Source organism: Gopherus evgoodei, chromosome 9, assembly GCF_007399415.2.
Source record: "Gopherus evgoodei ecotype Sinaloan lineage chromosome 9, rGopEvg1_v1.p, whole genome shotgun sequence".
Taxonomy (NCBI): domain Eukaryota; kingdom Metazoa; phylum Chordata; order Testudines; family Testudinidae; genus Gopherus; species Gopherus evgoodei.
Window position 1 is genome coordinate 18,356,240 of NC_044330.1, and position 19,927 is coordinate 18,376,166.

General features: G+C 39.5%; 1 protein-coding gene across 5 annotated transcripts in view; it reads left to right on the forward strand.

The window, feature by feature from the left end:
• The window catches only part of GOLIM4 (golgi integral membrane protein 4), a 69,249-nt gene that overhangs the window by 25,510 nt on the left and 23,812 nt on the right, over positions 1-19,927 (forward strand). For all 5 annotated transcript variants that reach the window (XM_030575859.1, XM_030575860.1, XM_030575857.1 and 2 more), the window contains 3 exons: positions 17,692-17,766; positions 18,938-18,987; positions 19,824-19,877. In XM_030575859.1, coding sequence (XP_030431719.1) covers positions 17,692-17,766; positions 18,938-18,987; positions 19,824-19,877 — 179 coding nt within the window. The remainder of the gene's footprint in view (positions 1-17,691; positions 17,767-18,937; positions 18,988-19,823; positions 19,878-19,927) is intronic.

Below are 19,927 nucleotides of genomic sequence, written 5' to 3' on the forward strand. Positions count from 1 at the left end.
AGAAAGAGGAATTTGATAGTGATAAGTATAAATTAGAAGCCAGGAATTGTAGAAAATTGATCAGGGAAGCAAAGGGTCACAACGAGACATCTATGGCCAGTAATGTTAAGGACAATAAAAATTTAACTATATTAGGAACAAAAAGAATCCTAACAATAGAACTGGTCCATTATTGGATGGAAATGGTTGAATGATCAATAATGCCGAAAAGGCACAAGTGATCAGTAAACATTTCTGTTCATTATTTGGGAAAAAATAGATGTCATATCATATGATAACATTCCATTCTACTGATATTTCAGGAGGATATTCAACAGTGGCTAATAATGCTAGATATTTTTTAATCAGTAGATCTGGATACTTGTATCTAAGAGTTTTTTACGAGGTGACTGAGGTGCTCGCTGGACCATTAATGGTAGTTTTCAGTAAGTTCTGGAACTCTGGGGAGTCTCCAGAAGACAAGAAGAAAGCTGATATTGTGCCAATATTTCAAAAGGGTAAATGGGATAATACGGGTAATATAGGCTTGTGAGTCTGACATCAGTCTTGGGCAAGATAATGTAGCAGCTGATTTGGGACTCAATTAATAAAGAATTAAAGGAGGATAATATAATTAATGCCAATTATTGTGGGTTTATGGAAGCTGGATGTTTCAAAGTAACTTGATATCTTTTTGATGAGATTATAAATATGGTTGATAACTATAATAGTATTGATGTCATGTGCTTGGACTTCCGTAAGGCATTTGATTAGAGACCACAGCTATTTCTTAGCAGTAGGGGGATGTGTTTCTGGAGCCTACCAGTTAGAATAAATATAGTAAAAAAGGTCATTTCTGAAAGCCCCAATCTTCTCCCATTTCTAGAACTGGACTCAAACCAAGCTTTAGAATCTGCAACATTTGGCGGGTTTTTTTTTAAATATTTTTCGATGGTTTTTTTGTTGGAACCAGAAGTGGAAGTGCTAAAATACTATGATATGCAAAGCCAAGGGTCTACTAAGCATCTCAATCCTTAAATGCTTATCTGAGCTACACCCAAACTCTGAACCTTATGAAGTTCTTTCATAATTAGCTCCAATACTTTTTCTTATCTATTACCAACCTCTGCAAAATTAGACTCCTAGATGTGGAATACTCCTAGATGTGGATGGCATAAATTTCACAAGGTGTGTCTGTAACTACCACTGTCTTGGCCAACATACCAAGGATTGAATGGGGGAACTGTAGAACTGAAGAAGAAAGTGAGCTAAAGAGCCAGCTGGGGACTATAACAAATGCTTACCCTCTGGATCCGACACAGAGTGGGATACAGAACACAGACTTAAAACTATTAATATGAGGGTTTTTTTAATTGATATTCATTGTATTCGATTGCTTCCCACATATAAAGCTTTGTCAAAAATATGTATGAAGGATGGGAATTTTTCATGGGAGCAGGAAGAATCTGCAATAAAAAAAGAAGTTATACAACCTTGTAAAGGGGACCTTTTACAAATAAAGTTGGTTGTGGTGTATCTCTGTCCTACCTAATTTATATGAGTCAGATATGAGTTTATATGAGTGGTATTTGGTGTTAACAGTTATATATAGCAAAAAACAAAACTCTTGACAGAAGGTCTCATGTTCTCCAGTGTTACTTTCTTGTTTGAAGAAGAATAATTGTGCAACATTGTGATATGTGACATGCCCCTTCCTGGTTTCAGGGACAAGTAGGTAGCAAGAGACTATGATTTGTGAAGGACTTTTATGCTGCACGGGCAAGTGATATATATCTTGCTTTCTTTTTATGCATCTACCGTCAACAAGAACCCTATGACAAATACATAACAAACACTTGAATTTATAAGATAGATAGATAATCACATACATTTGTTATAAAGGGCTCTCTTATTTTACAGGACATTAAAAGTCAGAGCAGTGTTTACTTTCTGGGAAGTGCTGCTGCCAACAAGTCATTTTGCTTATCTTGAAAAGCTATGAGTCTTCTTTGTGATAACTGGTTGTAGATTATTTAACAGATGAGCAATTATCTGAACATAAGTCTGTATGGATAAATCTGTTTCTCTTATATAAGCAAATCTGATTGTTATAGAATGTAAATGTGGTTCTGAAGAATTACTATAATTTTTTTTTTTTTAGAAAATGTAATTACAACACTCTGTAGGCAATTCTAGTTGTTTTAAATTAATAAAATAATTGCAGTCTGCCTCTGCACCAAATCTTTCCATGAATAAGTTGTAAAAATGCATAGTTTTACACAAAAAATCTTTATCCTTTATGAAGAAAAATAAGTGTTGACTATAAAATGGAAAAACTTCAGTGTTTTTCAGCATTATCCTTTCTCTGTAGTACTTCTGTAATGTCACTCCTGGCACTCTAGATAAGGAAGTACAGTTTTCCTACTTTCAGTGACTGATATACTGCTGCTTTTTACAAAAATCTGCTTTTCACATGAATTTCAAATTTAGTTGTATCTCTGAACTATGCAGATGTGGTGCATAGTGCCCACAAGGAGTTGGATTGCAGTGGAGAGTGATGATACTTTTCCAGGATCCACCACAATCTCTGAATGTGGATAACTGGATGTTTCTGCTAAGATGGTCAGCAGTGAAATAGTGGATCATGCTATTTAAGCCACCAGTCCTGCAGAGATGCATAGGGAGCAGTTCTAATGAATACTCACGATACATGAACAACAACATAATAGTAAGCAAATGCATAAGACTTGATGTGATTGTGGTCTAAAGTAGTGGTTCTCCAAGCCAGTTCGCCGCTCCAGGCCAATGGGGGCTGCGGGAAGTGGCACGAACCTGCAGATGCGGCAGGTAAACAAACCGGCCTGGCCCACCAGGGGCTTTCCCTGAACAAGCGGCGGACTGGCTTTGAGAACCACTGGTCTAAAGAGTTACCATATGAATGGATCACTTCATGTCTCTTAGAACAATTGTTTCTTTCTGTCTTCAGAATTAAGAAATAAGAGAGTACTGCATTGATTCACATGTGGATGGCTCTCTTTCCAACCAATAGGGTTAGAAACTGATAGGGTTACCAGAGAAGTGCCAGTGTGGTTTACCACATACTGCTGGTTCAGTCCAACTCTCACAGTTTGTGTGAGAATAATACTGAGAATTGCCAAAATTACTACTGCCTGCTACTTTTAGACCAAAGAAGATTTTTCTGCTGGCTCAGAGAACGTTTGGAAAGTTATGTAGCACAGTAGCCCTGATATTCATTAAGATAATTGATTAGTATTCTGTATGATTTTAATATTTTTCAGCCAATATGTAAACTTAATTTTTCAATGTGTTAGGGTGTTCCAAACTTTACATCTCTCAGATCCTCTTTCTAGCGTACCAAGAAAGCTAAGTATTGTAGTTGCAAAATAACTGATAATGTAATATTGAAAACACTGGTTTTTTAAACTACAAGAGTGGCTTTCATTAAAAAAATAGATTACGTTTTCATGAGTACAAAGCAAAGATGAGTGAACTAGTCAGGAATGCTAAATAAGCTTTCTTTCATCAGATCACTTGCCTCCTGTGTTGTAATTAACGTTCAGGGGGATTGCAGCAGAGCAGTGTTTTTAGAACTTGTTATTTAGCTCAAATGGTGTGTGGTTCCCCCCCCCCTCCTTTTTTCATGGTAAATTTTAAATAGAAGATTTTAGTCTGAGATGAATTTAAGAAGTATTGAATGCCTCCTGTTCTACCCCCTCCTCCGCCATTGCATTGACAAAACATGTTGACTGTCCTTGACAGTTGAAAAGCTAGTAAATAAACACAACTATGACACAGTTGGCATCACAGAGACCTGGTGGGATAATATGCATGACTGGAATATTGGTATAGAGGGGTACAGCTTGCTCAGGAAGGACAGGCAGGGAAAAAAGGAAGGAGGTATTGGCTTGTATATTAAAAATGTATACCCTTGGACTGAGGTAGAGATGGAAATAAGAGACAGACTTGTTGAAAGTCCCTGGGTAAGGATAAAAGGGGTAAAAAACACAGGTGATGTCATGGTAGGGTCTACTACAGACTACCTAACCAGGAAGAAGAGGTGGATGAGGCTTTCTTTAAAAACTAAAAATCATCCAAAGTACAGGACTTAGTGGTAATGGGGGACTTAAACTACTCAGACATCTGTTGGGAAAATAACACAGCAGGGCACAGATTATCCAACAAGTTTTTGGAAAGTATTGGAAACAACTTTTTATTTCAGAAGGAGGAAAAGGTTCTAGGGGAGAGGCTGTTCTAGATTTGATTTTAACAAATAGGAAGGAACTGGTTGAAAATTTGAAAGTACAAGGCACCTTGGGTGAAAGTGATCATGAAATGATAGCGCTCATGATTCTAAGGAATGGTAGGCGGGAGAACAGCAAATAAAGAGACTGTATTTATGGATTCCAGAAGGCAGACTTTAGCAAACGCGGAGATGGTAGTAAAATCCTATGTCAAGCAAGTCTAAGGGGAAAACAATTGAAGACACTTGGCAGTTTTTCAACAACACATTATTAAGGGCACAACAGCAAACTATCCCACTGCGTAGGAAAGATAGGAAGTATGGCAAGAGACCACCCTGGCTTAACCAGGAGATTCTTCAATGATCTAAAAATCAAAAGAGAGTCCTACAAAACAAGTGAAAACTAGGTGAAATTACAAAGGATGAATATAAACAGATAACATAAGTGTGTAGGGACAAAATTAGAAATGCCAAAGCACAAAACGAGATCAAACTAGCTAGGGACCTAAAGGGCAATAAGAAACATTATACAAATACATTAGAAAAAGAAGACGACCAAAGGACAGGATGGGCCCATTACTCAATTAGGGGGGAGGGAATAACGACAAAATGTGGAAATGGTAGAGGTGCTTAATGACCTCTTTGTTTTGGTTTTCACCAAGAAGGTTGGTGGTGACTGGATGTCTAACATAGTGAATGCCAGAGAAAATGAGGTAGGATCAGAGACTGTTCTTTTCCTATTTTAAAGTTAAAAATTACTTAGACAAGTTAGTTGTCTTCAAGTCACCAGAGCCTGATGAATACTCAAGGAGCTGACTGAGGAGATACTTGAGCCATTAGCGATTATCTTTGAAAAGTCATGGAAGACAGGAGAGATTCCAGAAGACTGGAAAAGGGCAAATATAGGGCCAATCTATAAAAAAAGATATAAGAACAACCCAGAGATTACAGACCAGTCAGCTTAACTTCTGTACCCGGAAAGATAATGGAACAAATAATTAAGCAATCAATTTGCAGACATCTAGAAGATAATAAGATAAGTAACAGTCAGCATGGATTTATCAAGAACAAATCACGTCAAACCAACCTGATATATCTTTCTTTGATAGGTTAACAAGCCTTGTGGATGGGGGGAAGCGGTAGATGTGGTATATCTTGACTTTCATAAAGCTTTAGTTACTGTCTCGCATTACCTTCTCATAAACAAACTAGGGAAATGAAACCTAGATGGAGCTACTATAAGGTGGGTGCATAACTGGTTGGAAAACCATTCCCAGAGAACAGTTATCAGTGGTTTATAGTCATGCTGCAAGGGTATAATGAGTGACATTCTGCAGGGATCAGTTCTGGGTCTGGTTCTGTTCAATATCTTCATCAATGATTTAGATAATGGCATAGAGACTACACTTAATAAAGTTTGTGGATGATACCAAGCTGGTGGAGTTACAAGTACTTTGGAGAATAGGATTAAAATTCAAAATGATCTGGACAAACTGGAGAAATGGTCTGCAGTAAATAGGGTGAAATTCAGTAAGGACAAATGCAAAGTACTCCATTTAGGAAGGAACAATCAGTTGCACACATATAAAATGGGAAATGACTGCCTAGGAGGAGTATGGCAGAAGGGATCTGGGGGTCATAGTGGGACCACAAGCCTAATCGGAGTCAACAGTATAACACTTTGGGGAAAAAAAAGCAAACATCGTTCCTGTATATATTAGCAGGAGTGTTGTAAGCAAGACAGAAGAAGTAATTCTTCCCCTCTACTCCACGCTGATTAGGCCTCAGCTGAAGTATTGTGTCCAGTTCTGGGCACCATATTTCAGGAAAGATGTGAACAAATTGGAGAAAACGCAGAGAAGAGCAACAAAAATGAGCAAGTGTCTAGAAAACATGACCTAAGAGGGAAGATTGAAAAAATTAGGTTTGTTTAGTCTGGAAAAGAGAAGACTGAGAGGGGACATGATAACAGTTTTCAAGTACATAAAAGGTTGCAAGAAGGAAGGGAAAGAATTGTTCTTCTTAACCTCTGAGGATAGGACAAGAAGCAATGGGCTTAAATTTCAGCAAGGACATTAGGAAAAACTTCCTAACTGTCAGAGTGGTTAAGCACTGGAATAAAATTGCCTGGGAGATTGTGGAATCATTGTTGGAGATTTTAAGAGCAGATTAGACAAACACCTGTCCAAGAATGGTCTAGATAATACTTAGTTCTGCCATGAGTGCAGGGAACTGGACTAGATGACCTCTCGAGGTCCCTTCCAGTCCTATGATTCTGTGACCTTATTGGTTCTGCTTTGGGGCTTTTTTCTTTGAGGCTATATTGCTTGCTTCTGTACAGTCATCTGTGGATTTCTGAGGTGCCTTTTTTCAAGTAGTCAGGTAATTTACAGACTTAACAGCTAGCATATACCAGCTGCTCTATGTGCAGGCACTTCAGTTGAGAGTACTATCCGGCAGTCATTAGTGACACCAGCAAAGATGGATAGGGGAAAAGAATAGTGTAGCCAATTAAAGTAACAGGTACACAGAATGTAGTTACTAAAGTTAACATTGGGCCCAAGACAGAGTTAGACCCTCTACACTGTAAGAGCTAGCTTGTAACTTTACACACTGCCCTGATTAGGTTGTAGCTACATGCCTTCTGCCCCCAGGAGCAAACCAGACTAGACAACGAATTGTGACTCAGAGGCCATGGCTACAGTAGAGAGTTGCAGCGCTGTGAGGGGGTTACAGCCTGCAACTTAGGATATGGCCATGCTTGCAAAGCACGGCCAGCGCTGCAACTCCCTGGTTGCAGCGCTGGCTGTACACCCGGTCGAGCCTCGGGTGTAGCGATTCCAGCGCTGGTGATCCAGCGCTGGTCAGCAAGTGTGGACCCCACCAGCGCTTTTATTGACCTCCGGGGTATAAGGCGGTATCCCAGCATACCTTTTAAGCCTCTCTGGTAATCCTGCACACTCCACTGCCCTGGGCTCAGCTGACCCCACCTTTAAATGCCCCAGGAATTTTAAAAATCCCTTTCCTGTTTGCTCAGCCAGGTGTGGAGTGCAATCAATCAATCAGCGACCATGCCTCCACGCCCCAGACGAGCCCCAGCATGGAACAGTTCCGAGCTGCAGGACCTCATCAGTGTTTGGCGTGAGGAAGCTGTGCAAGCACAGCTGCACTCCAGCCAGAGAAATTATGATACCTATGGGCAGATATTACAGTCCTTGCTGCTAAGGGGCCATGAATGGGACGTGTTGCAGTGCAGGGTAAAAATTAAGGAGCTGCGCAGTGCTTACTGCAAAGCCCGTGAGGGAAATCGCCGCTCAGGAGCTGCCCCCACGACCTGCCATTTTTACAAGGAGCTGGATGCCATACTTGGGTGTGACCCCACTGCCAATCCTAGGAGCACGATGGAGAGTTCAGAGCAGGGAGAAGTGGGGGAGGGTGTAGAGGAAGCCGAGAGTCAGGCTACCGGGATGGAGGGAGACACCCCGGAGTCCCAGGAGGCATGCAGCCAGGAGCTCTTCTCAAGCCAGGAGGAGGCTAGCCAGTCACAGCAGCTGGAAGTTGCTGTTGAGGAAGAACCAGAGGACCGTGCTCGGGGTAAGCAGATTTTTATGTTTTGGGAGAGGACGGTTTGGGTGATGGCTGCCTGCATGCATGCCTAAACGTGGAATAGCCCATTGATTTGCTCTTTCACGTCTCTGTAATCTGCCTCGGTAATCTCTTGAAAAGTTGCAGCCAGAGAGTGGGCAATGTGCTTTCTCAAGTTTATAGGGAGAGCCACCGTGGTCCTTGTCCCGGTCAGGCTAACTCGTCCGATCCACTGTGCAGCGAGGTGTGGGGGTACCATGGCTGCACACAGGCAAGCTGCATAGGGGCCAGGGCGGAATCCACATTGCTGTAGAAGACCCTCCCTCTCTTCCCAGGTAACACGCAGCAGTGATATATCTGGCAGTAGGAAAATCAAAAGAGGAATTGATCAAAGCAGTTATGAATCACTACAACAGAGAAAGTAGGAAGACGCAGGAATGGAGAGAGAAAATGTATGAGTGGAGGCAAACAGAAAGCAGGAGAAAGGAATTGGCTACCAAAAAACCCTCAAAGCACATGATAAGCCTCCTGGCTCGCCAAACTGACTCTTTCGAGTCTCTCGTAGCCATGCAGGCAGATCTGTACCGTGGTAACCCACAACCCTCCCAAAGCTCTCTTTCTTGTTCCCCAGTATTTGCACAAAGCACCTTTCTCCAGCAGCCAGTTTCTTATTACCCCCAGCTGCCCCCAACACCTGTACGATCACCTACCAGCCTGATACTACAATCCTTACCTTGTGCACTCCACCCCCATTACTCTGCAGCATAGTAATCCTGAAGTGCAGCAGACATTGAACAGTAATCCAAACAGCACATATTCAAACCTCTGAATGTACAGTCCACCACCCTAATCCCCCTGGACTTTTATGTACTGTACTTTGAATAAAGGATTTTATGGCTTTTACAATACTTTTTATTATTGCAGAAAGTGGTAAATACTGTACCCCAAGGTAGAAAGGAGCACAGCAAAGGCACCAAACATTACTGTTGGCTCTCAGCATCAAATTGCTCCCTTAAGGCATCCCTAATCCTTGAAGCCCTTTCCTGGGCCCTCTAGTAGCCCTGCTCTCTGGCTGTGCAAATTCATCCTCTAGGCATCGAACCTCGGAGGTCCATTCCTCACTGAATCTTTCACCCTTCCCTTCACAAATATTATGGAGGGTACAGCACGCGGATATAACTGCGGAGATGCTGCTTTCCCCCAAATCTAGCTTCCCATAAAGACAACATCAGCGGGCTTTCAAACGGCCAAAAGCACACTCCACAGTCATTCGGCAGCGGCTCAGCCTGTAGTTGAACCGGTCCTTGCTCCTGTCAAGCTTCCCTGTATATGGTTTCATGAGCCAAGGCATTAAGGGGTAAGCGGGGTCTCCAAGGATCACAGTGGGCATTTCGACATCCCCTACTGTGATCTTGCAGTCTGGGAAAAAAGTCCCAGCCCTCAGCTTCCTGAACAGGCACTGTTCCGAAAGATGCGGCATCATGCACCTTTCCAGGCCATCCTGAGTAAATGTCAGTGAAACGCCCACGGTGATCCACAAGCGCTTGCAGAACCACGGAGAAATACCCCTTGCGATTAACATACTCCGATGCCAGGTGGGGTGGTGACAGAATAGGAATATGCGTCCCATCTATTGCCCCTCCACAGTTAGGGAAACCCATTTGTGCAAAGCTATCCACAATGTCCTGCACGTTCCCCAGAGTCACAGTTCTTCTTAGCAGGGTGCGATTAATGGCTGTGCAAACTTGCATCAGCACCATTCCAACGGTGGACTTTCCCACTCCAAACTAGTTCGCCACCGATCGGTAGCTGTCTGAGTTGCCAGCTTCCAGATTGCAATAACCACCGCTTCTCCACTGCCAGGGCAGCTCTCAATCTCGTGTCCCTGCGCCGCAGGGTAGGGGCGAGCTCAGCACACAGTCCCATGAAAGTGGCTTTTCTCATCCGAAAGTTCTGCAGCCACTGCTCGTCATCCCAGGCTTGCAGGACGATGTGATCCCGCCACTCAGTTCTGGTTTCCCGAGCCCAAGGCGCCGTTCCACGGTGCTGAGCACGTCTGTTACTGCCACAAGCAATGAGTGTCTTGAGCGTCAGGCGTTTCAATATCATCGTCTGACTCCTCACTGTCACTTTGCAGCTGAAGGAATAGCTCCACTGCCATGCGTGATGTGCTGGCAACATTCATCAGCAAGGTCCTCAGCAGCTCAGGCTCCATTTGTAACAGAAATCTCAGAAATCGCGCTGCAGACTCACAATGCCGCCAAACTGCTCGGAATGTGTAGCAAAGCACCATGGGGCGTTGGAACAGGAAGCGGAAAGACCCGCACACTTCCTTCCCCTTCCCACAAGCCACAGCGCCAAAATGGGATGAGGTGCTCTGTGGGATAGCTGCCCACAATGCACCACTCCCAACAGCGCTGCAAGTGCTGCAATGTGGCCACACTGCAGCGCTGGTAGCGTCAGTGTGGCCACACTGCAGCGCTGGCCCTACACAGCTGTACGAACACAGCTGTAACTACCAGCGCTGCAGAACTGTAAGTGTAGCCATGGCCCCAGTCACCATTTCTCCTCTGTTTCCTACTTGCTCAGGCGAGGAGTAAGTTATTTCACCCCTTTTCATGAAGCAGTTTTTCTGACTTTCGTCCGAATCTGCCTGTGATTTGACAAAAGTTGATCCAACTACCAATGCTTCTGCGAAACATTTCAGGTTTGATAAAGCAGCAGCTTACATTGAAACTGTTTTATTGTAAAATTCCCAACCAGCTATCCTCAGGAACCTTGGTTCAATCCCCTGCTCTGGCACACACTTCCTACGTTGATCTCAAAGAAGTTAATCTCTCTGGGTCTCAGATCTTTATCTGTTAAAATAGGAATGGCAGCACTTTACTACTTCACAGGGATGTTGCGAGGATAAATACCTAAAGATTGTGAGGTTCTCAGATACTATGGTAATAGGGGCCACTTAAGATCAATAAGATCCATAGTGTGCTAGGGCGAGTCTGAGGTTGGGAAAGTAAGAGGAAAGCAACCATAGAAACTTGGAAGGCTTAATCTTCAATTGTGCCAAATTCTACAAAGAACAGTATGGAAAATGTGGTAACACATTTTACAATTTCTTTCTTAATTGGAGAATTTAGAAAGCCATGGATTTATTTTTCCCTGGAAAAAATCTGTTACAGTCAATAACTGTGAGGAAACAAATCTTCTTAACTTTTCTTTCCCTGCTCTTTGCAGAGTTACATTTTGTGCTTCTGAAACATCGGCTCATTTGAGACACTCAAAACATTACCTCATCTCTGCACTTGCTGTTGCGGATTTATTACCAACAATTCTGGCTGTGGATCTCCTTAGAGCAACTTCTTCATTTGTCCATATTAACATAATAAACGTTTCTTAATTAAGGCAACATTCTAATTATCCTATATTTCTATATTTCAACCCCCCCCCCAAAAAAAATCATGTGCCTCTTTACTTGTGAATGTAAAAAACGTATTTTAACGTTCAAAAGGGAAATGAGGTGTGGAGAAGGGCATGCAGTGTGGACTAGCGATTCTCAAACTTGTTGAGACCAAATACTATTTGCACTTCTGCCTCTGTCACAAATGAGGACTATTAATGAAACCTCTGTCCCTTTATATTTTTTGCTAGTATGGCTTTAGACTTCCAGGGTTTTGGGTAGCATCTTCTGACAAGACTACAGAGTATAAGTAATTTGTAGATTGTACATAATCAGAATCCAAAACAATTATTGAAATGCCAGTCCTGATTCAGAGGAGAGACTCTGATCACGTGTTTAAGTGTGGCGTAAGAAGTGGAGTACCAATAGCTTAGTCTCTAGGTAATCTCCTCTTTTCTCTAGAAGGGCCAGATTCAAGAGCTCTCAAACAAGGCTTGATTTACACCCTCGGTGCCAGCAAGATTAGAATATAGTGCTGGTATAAAAGAAGATACCAATTTATGCCAACTGAGGATTTGGCTCTAAAAGTTCAGTATGTTACATAATTACTATCAAAACTGAGCATTTGTCCTGTAAAAAGTCAAATTTTTCCCCATGCATATTTCTTCCTCAGCTAAATTGGTTTTTCAGAGGAGCACTGAAGGTATAAAATACTGTTATCTAAGAGCCAAACCACTGAATTCTTTATCTCCTTTCTTCCTGCCCACCTCATTGTTTTTCATTCTTTAAATCAAAGTTTGCTTTGGAAGTTACAATAGCAGGCAAAGTAGAAGAAGTGAAGTGAAAAATATTTCTGCAGAATCATGTTATGGCTTAGCTCTGACTGCTAAAAAGCCTACTTCCACTCCTGATAGTATGGAAGGAGAAAAGCATTATGGATTTTAATTTCTCTCATAAGTTGCTATGCTTCAAGTACTGCTCCTTTTGCAATATAATTCTATATTCAAAGTCTTTAGTGCCTAGATGAAACCATTACTACAGTTCATCCATTTTTCTCTCTGCTGAAACTTAGTTGGTGGTGACTTTGTGAATATTCATTATACGCTTGTTTTTGTTGCAGTGGCTCTTGATACATTAGTTCATCTTGACTGATGCCCTTGACTTTAGGGAATAAATAAGCAAAGTAGAGGTAGGTGACAAGGATTGATTAGCAATCCTGCTTCTAAGCGAAAATGTAAACACTTCTATATAAATCACTAGCCAGAGAGTCTGCAGAATGAGGAATTAAGAACAATTTTTAAAGCTGTAAAGCACTCTTAGAACTGCCAAAATGCAAATCTTTACTTGATATTTCTTGTTCATGGTTCACTATGCCATTTGGTACCGACTTCACTCTTTGGGGAAATCCATTTTCTATTTTATGGAAATTTACAATTTTCAGTTATTTGTTTCATAAGTTGCAAGGACCCTTGCAAGTTACTGTTTGGAAAGGGAACAAGAAGTCTTTCAGAACAGTATGGTCAGTTGTCTTAAGCACAGCTGTGTAAAACTGCACTTTTACTGAACTGGGATTTTTGGTGAACATTTTCCTTCTATTTCAGATGTATCTGGGTTTTCATCATGAGATTATATTTGAGTTTGGGATTTGTTCATACCTGAAACTCAAAAGGAAAGAGAGCCCCTCAAAATTGCTATTTTCCCCCAATCTAGTTTTGATGTGAAAACAAGAACTGACCTAGTTTTGAGCAAACCTGGGACACGGTTCAAAAACTGTCTAGAATATTTCAGTGAACCTGCTCTGGATTTGGCTTCACGTATTTGATTTAACTGTAAACATTTGCACCGTTCTAGTCTTGAGCTTCTAAAAGGGTTAATTATTTCTGATGATGGAGCAGTTTTTCCTTACAAGTGTACTGTCTGTACCCAAGGCATTGAGCATATCATTATGATGTATAGATACTTAACAGGTATTATCTCACTTGTCTAAATACAGTTGGAAGTAGAATTATTACATAGCAAAGGTTCTTAACTGTGACCTTTGCGATGCAAAGTTGACTAGTCACATAATACTGGCTCTCCTCCTTGTTTCAAACTGCCTTATTGCATCAAGGTAGCTAAATATACATTCAAAATACATTCAAAATACTGTAAAATTTCCATCTAATCAATTGCTTTATTAGCCACAGGGATCTCATGCAGTCACAAATGCAGAGGAGATAGATGGTCCTTGTGCTCATCTTTGGAAAGGATGTGTGCACACTATGAAAAAACTTGAATCTTAAGTATATAGAATCTCTTTCCTATAGATATCACATAACTGAAGAAGTTACGTCGTCTATTGACCAAAAAAAATCTTGTTTGTGTCAGAACAATGCAATATTCTCTTTCCATATTGGACAAAATCCAATAAATGAATGTGGAACTTTTATTTTTACTTGTAGGAAAGGTGGGTTGTCAGTAGACCATACCGTTTACTGTGATGTATGAGGGCAGTAATATCACAAAGCGCACATGCTACGATGTTGGCTGAATGACAAGATCACCAAAACATATTGAATAGGAAAAGTTTGATTAGTAGTTTTTAGTGACCAGACTTAGACTAAGATATTGAAAGAGAAATTAGTTAGTGTGAATTCTGTAGCATTCACTGAAGCATACCACAAATCATATCATCATCTATGAAGCGTGCTACGAAGTCTTGCAAGACATCATAGTAGCTTGCAAAGAAGAAGAAGAAGTGATTTAGAGGTAGCTGATGATTATTCCAGAAGTCCAAAAGTGACATGTGACACATCCTTTTGTTGCTCAGACTTTGAGGCTTTTGCAGGATGTTTGCCACATATGTTTATGCTTGAAGAGATTATGGACCTCAGTTGGTTTCAAAGCAATGTTTGGTTTTCCTACGGAAATACAGTCTCACACTCTGCATCAACTGCTAATTACTCAATGTCAAACTGGCTGGCAAAATGCTTACTGCAAACACTTAAGAGGGGCAATGGAGAAAAATGAGGGAAGAACCTTGTAACAACATATAGCAAACTTTTTTCATTCAGGTGTGTACCACAAACCACCCTCCAGAATACTCCAAAGAGTTATTTCTTAAACATCAGTTAAGAATGAGAATTCATTATCTTAGCTCAGGTTTAACCAAAGAACTAGATGACATCGCACAGAATAAGAAATCCACAACATAAACAATGCCAGGTATTTTTGCCTTGACCAAAATTATGGTTGATTTGAAATTACAAGGTCAAAAGTAAATAGTGTTGTAATATACTGGAACATATCTGGTTGAGTAAATGGAGAAGAAAGGAAAATATTGATCAGTTATTAGATAATGTTTCAGAGAATAAAAAAAAGAACACTGGTTACATAATTTCTCTGAACAAAAATCATCATTTTTACTAGCCTTGATGATACCACCAGTGAAATGGAGTCTGAAAATTACAATGGTATTGTAAATAACTAATCTGAATATATATATTAGGAATAATATCCTAACATCACCACCAGCCTGAATCCAACCAATTTTTATTGTTGAATCTTTTGGAATTCAATAATATTGTGGTTAACTGTTCCTCCATATAGAATCATAGAATATCAGGGTTGGAAGGGACCGGAGGTTATCTAGTCCAACTCCCTGCTCAAAGACAGATTTTTGTCTTGGTCCCTAAATGGCCCCCTCAAGGATCATATCTGTCAGATCATGCATACAGGTGGCTTGGCTGATGTGTAAACAAGTGAGCTTGTAGTTGTACTTGCTGCATCCCAGGCTTGGAGGCATAGGGCTGTGTGAAGCAGGCTTTGTCTCTATGGCAGAGCAGAAATGTTCCCATTATTAGTTAATTGTTCCCATTCTTATTCTTATTATTCTAATTCTTATAACTATTCCCAGTCAATTAAGGCTCCTCTACCTTGCCAGAGTGGTGTAAAGGAGCCTTATTGTAAATGACAGTAACGGAATCCTCAGCTGGGAAGGTCTATGTGCTTTCTTGCTTTTTTTTTCCCCAGTGCCAGAGAGGCACAAGGAGGTTCGATTACATCTCAGGATCTGTTTTACTTGTCCATTTAAAAAAATATGCAGGACAATAATTAGCAAAACTGTATGACTTTCATGTGTGAAAGTCTGAGCAATTTAAAGCGACATTCTGCTTTACAGACCATCAACACCAAAATAAAATTTAATGTAATTTAAATGAAAATCCAGGATTACAAATGGAATGTAGGGTCTTGGTTACCGAGTATTTGTAACATAACCATCATGTGTTTAGAAAATTCTGAACCATTATTGTGATTTTTTTTCTGTATGTTAGTTTAAATACATTACCACAATAAGTGAAACTGATGTGATTATATTGCATTATTTTGACAAATAAAATATGCAGAATTTGGGATTTTTGGCACAGACTTCCCCCAGGAGTAACCAATATATGATTTCTAAAGATAGCTACCCAAGATTTTAGAATCTGATGTGCCTTTCAAAATCTTGAGAGGTACAAGGTGTGCAACGTTGTCAGAAGTCTTAAAAGAGCAGTACTCCAATGTGGAAACTACAGAGCCCAAACTACCAAAAAAAGGAAAATCAATCTTCTCTTGGTGGCATCTGACTCAAATGATTTAAATGAATGTGCATTGGTCTGCACTTCTTTGGATCGTTACTGAGCAGAACCCGTCATCAGTACTGTATTCTGAGTTGTAGCTGAAATCAATATAGATGAAAACATCCAAAAATATTTAAATAGTATTGTATTATTGTTTAATAATACAGTTAAAACTGAGATTAATCAACAATTTTTTTAATCTCGTGATTAATTTTTTTAGATCTTTTTACAGCCCCAAACAATACATATATTGATTTGTCTTGAAGCTGGCTTATTGTCACTTGAGGGAAATAAATTTTGCTGCTGATACCCAAAGTAGCATCTGATTATATATTGTCTTACACTACTTGCTTATATAAGCAAATCTCTATATGCCTCACTTTTTACAATAGCTAGTAAACAGAGGATAAAAAGATAGCCTCATTTCTAATCCAGTCAATTTAAATAAGTAAAAGTGATTTCAGCAACTACATATATCTGAGACCATGCAACAATTTTTGTGGTTTTTACAAATCATATTTTCCTATTTTAAATAATTTTTCTTACCCCAGTTGCAAGATCCATGCAAATAACTGACTATGGAGAGGAAAAGGCAAAGCTGACAAACAAAATGCTGTCAGATATGCAAAGTAAACAAACTGGAAAAAATTGATAAAATTGTATCTCATTTCAGTTACAGTAACTGTAGGTATTACTTGTAACAACTGAGGACTGAAAAAAAATTCACACAAGATTTGGGTTGAAATGATATCTTTAACTATAGTGTTTAATTGCCACTAGGACAATGATCAATATAATCTGTGAAAGGCAGCTTAGAAGTTTTGACCTCTATTCAAGAAAGCACTTAAGGATATGCTTAAATTTACTCATAGGTTTAAACCCCATTGAAATCAGTGGAGCTTAGATTCCCTACCTGAACTGAGATGCTCTCCTGAATTACGGATTTTCGTACTTGGACTGATGATGTGAAAAAAAAGAGAGAGCTTCTCTGAGTTAGTATTACTCTGAAGGATGACAGGGCCCACGTATTCTGAAACAAAGTGGATACAGACATCAGCACCATGTATTTGCTGAGACTGGGCATCCAAAATACAATCAGATTTTATACAAGATGTCCCACTCTGCTGGGAGCTGGGATAAAAAGAAGAGATCATTTGTACCAGACATTGTTTATGTCTGAATCCACTTTGAGGTACTTATATGGCCTCCCCGTACTTGAGTCTCCAATGTAGTTATCCTTACTGAGGTATGGAAGTACTATTATCCTAATTTTATGGATGGGATACAAAGCAACTAAGTGACTTTCCCAAGGTCATACAGTACATCTGTAGCAGAGCAGAGAACTGAACCCAAGTCTCCCAACTTCAAGGCTAACCTGCCAACCACTGCACTATTCTACCTTTCTCATCTGCCCTATGACTTTACCTGCCTATTCCCTTCTTGGGAGCAAGTGGAGCACTGCAAGAATTCTGGTCTTGAGGAACTCTAAACAGGATTTTTGAATATTTCATTTGTCTTTTTCACAAGCAAGGCAGAAGAGATTGGAAAGATGGCAAAATTCACACATGCATACCAAAGAAATAAACTAGTAGGTCTAATTTTAGGCCTACCAGCATTGACCATCCCCATAAACAAATTGAGTGTATAACTCGCTTGCCACAGATAAAAAGAGATATAGCACAAACCGAATTTGAGTAATAAATAAAAGTTTAAATGCTAGGACTAAAGACTGAAGGACCAGATTCTCATTTGGTATAATGACTTAGTATTGGTGCAGCATGCATAAGGACAATCCAATTTGTTGTGTATTGTTCCCCTTTCTATTATCTGTAAAATGAATTACTATGGTCACATATTTCTCTTTTCAGTTGTCTATGAGCACAGGTCAAGATTAGAAAAATCTTTACAGAAGGAAAGGCTTGAACATAAGAAAGCAAAAGAAGGTAAAATCTTGTTTTTCATTTTTCTCAGTTATATATGTTAATTTTAAAAATTATGGATCCCTGTAATTCACTGGTAGGTCCACTGCTATAAACAGGTTGCTAGACACAGCATATTGAATTTCTATGATATAAATATATGCAAAACTCCATAAGGCATATGACCATTTGATGCATGTCATATGGTACTCAGTTAGGCCCCGATTCAGAAACTTGTGTGTTTAAAGTTAAGTACGTGCTGAAAATGCCTGTCCTGAATAGAGATGATTTGTGAATGTCCTTGAATAACATAGTACTGTTTGATTATGCAAACACAAAAATAATACATGTTTTTCTTTTTAAAAAGCCACCCTGTGCAAAAGTTTTAAGAGTACAATACTTTTGGTAAATTTTCTAAAATATTTTTAATGGTGTAAATTACTTGTTTGAAATGTGAAGGCATGAGGTAATGAAAGTCCACCCTGCAACCTTCCTAAAAATAGTTGCTGCTAGCTAGGTGATTCATAGGCCTTCAGTTAAAGCAACTTGTTTGATACAAAAGATTAAAAAGCATTAAAAGCTGTTTGGGGTTTTCTTGCCCTAAAATCCTAGATGGTTTTGTGGTGCCATCTAGTGGACAACAATAAATCATTAGTTTTGTAAAGGGCAGGTCATCTTTTTCAGAATTAGAAAATAAAGAAGAGTACAAAGGAACTCACAGTGAAGAGGGGGTGGGAAGCACTTTTGTGTTTTTTGCTTTTTGACTTTCCTGTTTTGTGGCTGAACAGGATTTTAAAGTGTTATCTTCTCATAGGAAAATGCACAACTTAACGTCCTCTTTCCTTTTAATAGCACTACTGGGCCTTTAAAGCTAGTACATAAGACTTCTGAAACATTTCATTTCCAACCAGTAGTCCCAGGCTTGCCTTGCCATACTTTGTACAGTACTGGCATAAACTGTTTTATATGCAAATACTTTGATGATCAGATTTAAAATTCATAGTATTTCCTTAGTTTTTATAGTTCCTCAGGAATGCTGTAAATGCAACATTCCCCAACTTTGTAGCTACTTTGTATGTGGAATTCCCATTTACAAGAAGGTTTTTTGACTTCAGAGTACCTACAAACTCTGGCCCCCAAGCTTTTTTGTCAGTGAAATATTTCTTGAATAGTCTCCTTTTTTATTATTTCCTAGACTTTCTTGTTTATAAATTGGAAGCACAAGAAACACTAAATAAAGGAAGGGTAAGTAAAAAAAAAAAATAGAATTGATATCAGAGAATAACAATACTACTCCATTTACAAAGGAAAGGATAGGGTATGTAATTAAAACTATTCGAAAAGATAAGAGACTTACAAAACCCTAATTGAAATAGCCTTGACTTATTCCACTTTTGTTATGTGTGTTAAATGCCCTGTTACTAGATCATTTGGATCTTTCTAAGAGAGGGAGTTTCTTTCTAGGGAATTACTTTGGAAAAACAAACACTCCTTGGCTTATACTATAGTAGCTGAAGTTACTAGTACTCTTTTTATAATAGCTGTCTCCTATCAGCCAGTCTTGACTGGAGAAAACTGAATAGGGAGAGAAACAGAGATAAGAAGGTATCATAAATCCTGTTACTGCTGTCCTTTTCTTATTGGACGGAGCTAGAGTCTCCTAACCAAGTTTTTTGACTGGCAAGTTAAAATCCCCAAGAAAGTTTGGTTTGTGCAATAGCTGCCAGGAGGCAAGGTGAGACTGTCATTGGAAATATATTTGAGGTCTGTAAAGAACTCTTTGTAATGATAGTAAGTGAAAGCATGTTGCTCTTTATTTTGGGTCTAAAGTGGGAAGAAAAGAAAGAGTTAGAGGAATAGTAGTGTAATTAAAAATACATTATTCTGCAATAGATGCAGTCGTTGCTATACCTGATATATTTCAGAACCAAAAAGAGCCCAGGTCAGGTAGGCTCCATGCTGAATTATAATTGCTAGTTTATAGCTTCTGTATAATATTCTTTACAAAGATTGGGAACATAGAAATGCATCAGGATGAGATTCTGCTGTCCCTAATTAACATTAATATTTTCATTTCTCAGCAAGATTCAAATAGCAGATATAGCACACTGAATGTACAACACCAAATGTTGAAGGTAGGTACCAGAGAAATTCTCTTTTGGGGGGTAGCAATATGGGATATAAA